Raw genomic sequence first — 9,714 nt, 5'->3', positions numbered from 1 at the left:
AATAACTTAGATGAAGTACATACCAGTACCACTATTCATCACGACCCTAAGATGTGTCTTCTCCGCAGCTTGATCAGAACTGTATATATATACCAGTATACCATGCAATAATCATGTACAGAGTAGAGCTCCAATTCAAAACCCAAAATAAGAAAACGGTATGCTATCCAGTAAGTTTGCTCTTCACCCACATGAGGATCTGTTGGATATTTTGAAACATAACTGCAGGAGCAGAGCAATGCTATAAATTGGCAACTGAATAAATTATAGTTCAGCCATAGTAGCTAGTTAGACGATCAACAAATACTACTAAAAGAAAATAGTTTTGCGAAAAGGTTAAGGTGCAAATTTGTTCTAGAAGTTTTCACTCAGGAGCACGGGACGCCCAAAAGGATTTTGCAGTACAAATTTGCCTTGGAAGTTTAAAATCGCAGCAAAATTGCCCTCCAACCATTAAAAACCAACATTGGCCGTTATATTTTTAACGGTAGGGGTATTATTGCCACGATTTTAAGCTTTCCGAGCAAATTTACTCCAAAAAAAACTTCTAGACGCCCAACACTTCTACGTGAAAACTTATAGGGCAAATTTTATACCTTAAACCTTGTTGAAATGTTAGTGGAAACAAGTTAAGGTTGAGAGAGTTTGATATAACTTCTCAGGGCAACCAATAGCTATTTTTCTATGGGCATTACTCCCCGTAGGTATTTGATAAACTCAAGAAAGTTCTTGTCACTCAGTAAAGAAACACACCTCATCATAGGAGGGGTTGCAGCTTCTCCAAACTCCTTTTTAAAAGCCAACTCCAGCTGTAAAGGAGGAATGTAAGATGAGATGTGCTTAAATGGGCGTTCACAAAATCATAACATACGGAAATGTAGTATGGAAGTTCAATCCAGAGAATAAGCAGACATATCACTATATGATTATCTTTATATGCATTTTCTTTATCCTCGTGAAAGGAAATGGGATTCTGCAATCTCAAACTCACTATAGGTCAGCTAGGAAATAGATAAGATCAATTAAAAAGAATAAAAGATTCAGAATTCTATTTTCAATCCATTATCTGTACAGCTTGATCAATTAGAAATGTCAGAAGTAATTATGTGCAGAAAAGCTCTGTCGACCACTTTCAACGAACTATATCCATTTATACACCTTTAAAAATAAGACAATTCAAGGAGGTTTTACAGCATGCAGAAAACATGGGGCAGAGGGAAGCTTATCACAAAAGCCACATCTTTTCCTGAGGATGTACCTGAACATAGATGACACGCCAGTCTTGTAACATTTTCCCTAGCTTACGTCTTTGCCATGCAGCATTGGTACACAGGATTTTGAGCAAATTATTTACTAACTGCAAATGAGATATTGCATGGATTAGAGGAAAAGCTAAATGCAACAGGCTGTGAAAACACTAGCACCCTTTTTTAGTAGATATTCCAGATTGTTTACGTAACAAAGTAATAATACAAAGTGCTTTAGTCAACCCTAATTGTGTTGGTTAATAACATGATATAAGCGTCTCATCCCCACGAGCATCATATCTATAGATTTTAGAACACATTTACCAAATAGAAGGGGTTAAAAAATTATTTTCAGGACAACATGCCAATTGGTTATGACTTCACTACCTGCCCAAGTTGTACCATGGATTCAGTTTTTTGAATGTCATGATCCTTCGTGACTTCAGGCAATCCAGCAGCTCTAGTAATCAAAGCAAACATTGGAATCCGTCCATAGAGCTTCCCATCTTGGACCAGCAGGAGCTGATGAAAAGTTAATCATTGCTTAAAGAACATACCAGATATCAAAATAAGAGTAGTAAGTGAAATCATTGTAACTTGCAAAATTGTACCTTTACTAGCCTGTGCATAATGAAATGATAAACCAATAGAAAAGAACTCAAAAGAAGCTTGCATCAATATGCAAACCACAAGCACAAATTAGGTATAAACAAAAACTGAGAGAACTTGGCGTCTCTAGCATCCCATATCAGGTTTTTTTAAAGCTACACATATTTTATTATGATTATATGTCACACAGTATCACATGGACTGTGGTGCTTTACCATGAAAAGTCAATTTTCCTAATGCTCAGGTTAAGTCATGTAAGCTTCTGACAATGGTGATTCCAAAAATCAGGCTCCTCCAAAGCGTAGATGTCCTTTAATCATTATATTTTTTAAAACAGAATCGCATGAATAGCATATCTTATCCATGAAAAGTCAACTTCTTTAGTGTAATAACCACTGACGTAAGCTTCTACTGGGGATGATAACTTCAAAAATATTCCATTTGACATGGTAAAAATAGTAATATTCTAATTGTTAAAGCATCTTATTGACATCTTATTCAACTGCTTTAGGGTAAAGGGTCAGGTAATCCACGTGAAACACACTATAATGAAGGAAAGATACTTTTTTATCATTTTTGTTCCTTTTAAGTACAGGGGGATAACTTCGATGTTCATCACAGACAACACACCCTTCCCTTCTTGAACATCTCGCAAAAGGCACAGATTGAAAAAAATTAGCTATATGGAAAAATTTTTAAATAACTGGACTTCTTATCTAGACAGAAAATAAATGTTCTATAAGAATATAAGAAAAGAAACAATAATGAATTGAGGGGAACTTAAGGGCATTTAAATGGTCCACCTGAAGATGAGATCTAGCAACCAAATCAGGCTGAGACTTCTGGAATTTAATCACAAAGTGCAAAGCAGCCTCCAGTGACGGATCCAAAGAGTAGGAACATATAATGTCCAGATCTTGCAGAAGTTTCACAAAATACTGAACAGCCTGGCACAGAGAAACAAGAAGCATTACAGGAGAGACAGTCACATAGTAACAGTAAACTGTGAAGCAAATGTATGGTATGAATACTGGTATAAAACAAATTTTCGTGAAAAAATATAAGTACAGTACCATACTTTATCAAATTCATAAAGATTTTTTTTTTAATATCTAAAAACGTATTGCAATGTTTATTTCTAAATAATGTTTCACAATATAATATGTAATTTCAAAGTATATACTATACTATAGGCTTGACATTGCTCATGAATTTAGCATGTACATCCCATAATCCCAAGACAATAGTCCATTTTCACTGCTCATCTTCAGTGAATGGGAAGCAGTCTCACTTTATCCCATGAAAATTGGCTTCACTGAAAAGAATAGCAACAGAACTAAAGAAGAGGATGCCAGAGCCATTTGACCAGGAGCATCAAGAAATAGGACCAGTCAATTGGGCGAACATCAATCTCAGACATGACTTGAAATTTCAGAGGAGAAAAGGCCAGAAATTTCAAATCTAGACACTATAATGATGTGTTTTGCTCAGCAGAAAATGTCAATGTCCTAAATGATAGGTTTCAATAATTCAATCGGAGGTATCAGCTGAGTATCAAGCCATATATGTGGCTACGAGATCTGTATCTCTACCGTATTAATATTGGAATTTCTCTTGACAAAGCAATGACTTCAATACTCAAGGCTTTCTCAAGTATCAGTGCTTCTGACATAGTAACAACATAAGCACTCACCTTTTTCCAACTGAGAATTTTAATAGATCGGGGAGGAGTTGGGGCTGATGATCTGCAGTTTAAACTAGCATCAAATCCAATTGCTTGACAACCAGATGCAGTCGTGTCTTCTATGTTTTGTTCACACATTCCCTGAGCACTAGCCCTAAGAAACTCTGAGGATTTTAAAATGCACTCAAGCTCCGAAATGCATGAAGCTATGTGTTTCCTTGCCAACTCCAGTCCCCTCCCTTGTGGCCGTCTGATAGACATCAAAAGATGGTACAAATGCTGAAAGAAAATTAAACATTGCGGAAATTTCAGTCAATAATGCTTGATTCATTGACAAGAAGATTGAAGGTGGATGAAAAAGATAGAAAATAAACAAATAACATCATTTAAGTCTAAGTCTAATATAGTTATGGTAATGTGACCACATTCTCAAGCCAGATGTGAACAACAAAGTTTATATATTAGCAGTATGTCAGCCTCAATTTTGACAGCTAATCTGTGCTAATAAAGATATATTTGAAGGGATGGATGCTGATTTTACATTTTTTTTTCTCTTATCTTTGATGTGCACTAATGGACAAAATGGATACCAAAATTATGTAAGCATAAAGACAACTCATTGCTGATGTGTTGACAAGTTTTCTGTGTGCTGATTGACCAAATGGATTGCAAAAATTGTGAGCATAAAGACAACTCATTTCTGATATGTGGACAAGTTATCACAAACAAAACGAGAATGTAGTTTTATATAATCTGCATGACTTATAAAAGAATATACATAGGATAAGACCTTACGAAAACGTAATCGGCATAACAATGCTTTGCAGTAGCCTTCTTCTAGATCAGGATTATTTTGAAGCGGCTCCGTATCTGCAATGGAATAGCTCAAAACTCAATTAAAAGCATAAATTTAACATAACATACGCCTACTTAAAAGAAGCAATAATAGAATAATCAAGGATTAAGGTAGATCCCGTACCCGGAAGTATTTTCTTACATGTATCTAACACCCCAAAGTATTTTGTGGTGCATCCAACACCGCGAAATATTTTTTAGACACGTCCAGCACCTTGAAATATTGTTTCTTTGTTTTCTTTTTTGCCTTGGTGCTAATGCACAAAAAACTATTTTTGGACGCTAGACACATCTGAAAAAAATACTTTGAGGTGCTAGACGCATCAAAAAATATTTCATGGTGCTAGACACACCTAAAAAAATATTTCAGGATACTGGATGTACCAAAAAATAATTTAGGGTGTTGAATGCATCTGATAAAATACTTCAGGGTGGTGAATGCATTTTAACCCAATATAATCAATTAGTTGCAGGAGAGGAACTTCTGTGTTCCATCCATTTATAAACAACAGAGCAATCCTGTTATGTAATTATAATTATAAATAAGAAAACACTTAAATATGATATAAATAGGGTTTAAATAAATATTATTAGGAGTTACATAGTATTTAATTATATTAGTAGGATTTGGATAGATTAGGATATCTAGATAATATTCAGATGATATTAGGATATTTACTTAGATTTATATCTATTAGGGCTTTTGCTTATAAATAAGTATTACCCATTCCTTGTAACTCAGTTTTTTGTAATGTGATTAGAAATTATTCAGTTTCTCTTGATCCTCTACTCTTCTCTATTTCTATTACTCTTTTTCCTTTCTCTTTCCTCTCTCTCTCTCTGTCCCTTATTTCTTTACTTTTCATAACAAATCCTCAGAGCAAAGAGACAGAAAATGGAATAAGCATTCTGGGAATAAAGTAAGGAATAATATATCACTGTGTATAGTTATTTATAAGTACATTAGCATTATCAACAATCAAGGGTTATAGGTATCTGGTGATTCAGGTTAAGATTGCTTATTGCTTGTAATTTATCAGAATCAGCATCAAATTAATATTAAAAGGAGTTCCAGTGTTCCCCTTTCTCTCACTGAACAATAAAGAAAAAAAGGAAGGAGGGAAAAAATTGCTTTATATCCCTGAGTCAGTCACTAATCAATTACCATATTGCTTATAGAGGATGGAAACACCCTTTTTTGGATGATAGAGTATGGAAACACTTGAATCAACAGAAAAGATGAATAATGGAAGGAAAAAAACAACAGATTACAGTATTGCTAAAGATGTAAGCAAATCTCTGCCCCAAAAAACTCTGAAGGAGTATATTTATCTATCTAACCAAGCTCTTTCCTCTCTGTAACCGGCTCTGATACCATGTCAACAAAAGATGACAGAGTCCTTCTATTGTATTTAGAATGAAGCAATTATATGGATCTTTGGATAAGTAAGGCTACTCTTAGAAAATCAGAAAATCACAATAAAGGACATAAAAGACTAATAAAATGACTAAAAAGTTTAAATTTTCTACAATTCTAGCGCTTCCAATATTTCTAACGATTTACAGAAAAGATCATAAATATACAATATGACAGAGTATATGTTATGACCCTCTACTATAACAAGACTTCAACCAGAGATAGATAACAAAGACAGGGAATAATTGAATCAGAACACAATATTCCTGCATAATTAACTCGATTGCAAGGGGCAGGATGATTTAAGACATAACTCACTCTCTTACACAATGAACAAGTGACTAACAGTTACGAACTCACAAGAAACATAACACAGAACAAAACACAATGACATTACAGACTCTCTAAAACAGAATAGGGTTGCCAATCTTGCGAGAGGTTGGCACTCTCCAACCCAAGGGCTAAAACCACACTTCAAAATTCTCCAGACCTGCTGCTGAACCAAAAGGGACGATTTATAGACCCCAAAAAGTGACTTTCACACTCCCCAAATTAAACCTCTCAGAGCCTTTGACCATAGTCAACCAACAACTTCCCTATTTTTATATTTCTTTCTAAAAGTGAAAGTTCTGACCGACAAAAGCATTTTTTCCCTTTCTGTATTTTCCTAATTTTCTAAAAGTAATCCTAACAGTATATAGGGCATAACTTATAAGGCCTGCTACAACCAGTACTGGGAACTTTCAACAGAATAATGGTAGTTATGGGCTTCAACATGAAACTACCTTCTAATACTCTTCGTTTAGATGATGATTTACATGCACGCAGTTGGCGTGATATTGATTCCTCAACAGCATTTAGCATCGATAAGCACTTCTCATCTCCATCTACACTCAGAGGAAGGCCATATGCCATGGTAAATAGATCCTCTTCCTGAAACAGATAAATATCACCATTTTTTTATTTAGTGAGAGATTTTTGGTAGGAGCACAAAATTCTACTTAAAGGACTAAAGGAGATAAACAAATATTGACATATATCACCATACTTCCATCTGACACATAAAATATGACAAATATGCTGAAAAGACGCACAAATAGACCAATAAGCAACTGTGAATTTGATAAAGGAAAGCCACATGCATCGTAAATCCACATCATTACTACATAAACAAACTTAATCCATGATGTGATATTAATAATGACATCAACAGAATTCCAGCATTCTATTTACTCGTTTCATGCCATATTCTTCAGTTAATGGCAAATCAATAATGCATAATCACACACTTCAAAAGAACACAATTTTATTTAAATAATTACAACTACTAACAAAATTAAGGACGGAAAATCACACGGCATATTATAATGCATAACAGCATAAGAGATTGAAAAAAAAAAAAGAAGATCTGCTGGAGTACTTTACTTCATGTGTGCGTGCATCTGAGACAACTGAAAGAACTGCTTTGCAGGTTGCACGAATGACTCTACAATATGAGTGCAACAGGGCATGCGATGATGTTCTGTCAGGCTGTAGGAGATAGAGGCAAGAATAAACAGTTTGAGCCAATGAATGACCCTTGTGCCATGTTGCCTGCCATGTGAAATAATCACTAAGATAATAAGAAAGGAAAGTGTAATGCATGTACTGAAACCAGAGACAACAAATGCACACAGTTTTGCATGTCACTTGAACATTTTTTATTGGTACAATTTTAGTTGAATTAATTTTAGTTCCCATATTCAACTAAAATTTTAAGCTTCATCACACAAATACTCTACAAGATTTATAAAATAGAAGTATCCTGGAAAGAGAGTATATTATTTACATACTCTATGCACTAAAGTGGTGCAAATGTGATTTATATAATAGAAGTATCCTGGACAAAGCGTATATTATTTCCATACTCTAAGACTAAAGCAGCGCAAATGCCGTTATATGACCAGGAGGGGAAAACAGCATTTATACAGAGCAACAGATTATGATCACACTCATCAGCCATGCATGATATGTGAGTGTTTCTGTAAGTTATCATATGGAAGGCATGTGTATGAAAATTAAATTACCTCACATGCCAGAAGATGGTCCATAATGTCAATTGTGCATGAATATCAGTTGTCTTATCAACATTAACAGGAACTGGAGCAGCTCCATTCTCGATGGCTTCCTCAAGAGAGTAGTATCTACAAACAATACCTGAATCCATCTTTGGGTCCATTATCTATCAAAAATAGAAAGTTTAAAAAAAAATGTAAGCAAGACTAATTGTATGAGTGACTACTGCTGAATAACCACTGAAAATGATTCTCATATTGGACAAATTCTCTGCATGTCGCTAGTGCATTGTTTGTGTGGCAAGGCATGCTCATTATCTCCATTTCAAAGTGGTAAAGCCAAATGATTTTTGTTTGTGACTAATTCATATAAGAAACCAGCGACATTCTACATTTCTATTATCATAAAAAGGGGCATAATACTGCTACCAGAGCCCACTGATATTGCAATCAGCAAGATGTAAAAATACCTCCAACGCTGACATTGCAGCAAATAGATTGAAATTATCCCCGTGAATCAGCTCTCCCTCCTGAAGATCTGTAGCCAACTACATGAAATAAAGTTCGAAAAGAAGAAACTAACATAGCCTCAAAGTATGGCGACCATTCAAATTAGGAAATCCAAGGCGGAAAATTATTCCAAAATTTACCAAGCAACATATTAATAGGGAAGGAGGGAGTGAAGTTTAATCACCTTTTTTTTTTTTTTGCCAACTAAGTTTAATCACTTATTAAATAATCAAGACCTCATTGTTAAATAAACTATCTCTCGCCTTTTAGGAAAAAATGAAATGTTTAGTGTTAGTTTACAATTCATGTGCATGAAATGAGAAAGTGGGAAACTGCTTTAGAGAAGGGGAAAAAACAACAAAATTTTATAATGATCAAATAGTAAACTCATGATTGCATATTTCGCATTTGTATTGAGCAGCAACATATACAAGACCGAGAAAATTAACCAAGTATTAGAATCTGTAAATCTATATACAATCTAAAAACTCCATCAACCCACACGTGACTCATTTTCAAACGCCATGTCTCACATAAAAAACCCTTCGATCAACTGATCCTACTATGTCTGAGATCAAAAGGGAAACAAACAAACTTGATCCTACTATGTCCACTTAACTTGACTAGATTTCTCCGCCAAAACCAAAGGCACCTGAAGCCAATTTTGATTTCCTTGTTCAAGCGGGAAGAGGAAAACCAGTCTATAAGACTCACAGGTAACAAGAACACAGACGGGGGAAAAAAAAAACGACCTTGGCAAGCGGCTTGAAGGAGGGGCGACACATCGGCCCAAACAGAGTTGTCGCCGGAGGGAATGGAGGTGCGACCAGGCATGGCAACACCGAAGGCTGCTTCGTCTGTAGGCTTCTGAGCCATACGTTGAAGCTTCCTCGGAGTTTATTATATTATGTTCTCCGCCACCTACGTTTCGAGGTCTTGTCAGTGTAACACAGACCTCCTGAGTCTCTTCAGGCTCGGGTCGCCAGGTCAAGTTCAGTGAGGAACATGGCAAAGCCAGCGCCTCAGGCTAAGGGGGTTTAGGGTACAACGGGGTCGGGATGATGGGTCGGGTCAATGGATCCACTTTTCTTTTTCCCTAATATAATTTGTTTGTCTTAAAATTTGAGTCCATTTTATTTGAGTCCTCCAATTTCAACTTTATTACTTTAATCATTAAAATTTAGTATATTTTAAAATGTTAATCCTAAATATGTATCGGTATTAAAATGTAATGAGGTATCATAAATGATATTAAAATGATGATATGAATTTACTAAATAATTACTAAATAACACCTAGATAAATCTTATGTGTATCACAAAAGGATTATACAGAAAG

General features: G+C 35.2%; 1 protein-coding gene across 1 annotated transcript; it reads right to left on the bottom strand.

Moving 5' to 3' along the window:
• Nucleotides 1–101: 101 nt before the first annotated feature.
• LOC114725036 (N-alpha-acetyltransferase 35, NatC auxiliary subunit-like) lies at nucleotides 102–9,365 on the bottom strand (the record flags this gene model as incomplete). The annotated part of the gene is given in 13 exon segments (XM_028911492.1): nucleotides 102–222; nucleotides 754–809; nucleotides 1,259–1,357; nucleotides 1,635–1,769; nucleotides 2,660–2,803; nucleotides 3,550–3,819; nucleotides 4,331–4,410; nucleotides 6,598–6,745; nucleotides 7,238–7,405; nucleotides 7,879–7,919; nucleotides 7,922–8,033; nucleotides 8,337–8,404; nucleotides 9,129–9,365. Coding segments are annotated over 13 exon segments (1,566 nt in total), but the record flags the coding sequence as incomplete, so codon positions are not given.
• Nucleotides 9,366–9,714: the final 349 nt, after the last annotated feature.

This window comes from Neltuma alba, unplaced genomic scaffold, assembly GCF_004799145.2.
Source record: "Neltuma alba isolate B1F8T4 unplaced genomic scaffold, ASM479914v2 tig00012214_pilon, whole genome shotgun sequence".
Taxonomy (NCBI): Eukaryota; Viridiplantae; Streptophyta; class Magnoliopsida; order Fabales; family Fabaceae; genus Neltuma; species Neltuma alba.
The sequence above is the reverse complement of the archived record's forward strand: the minus strand, read 5'-3'. Positions and strand labels throughout refer to the sequence as shown.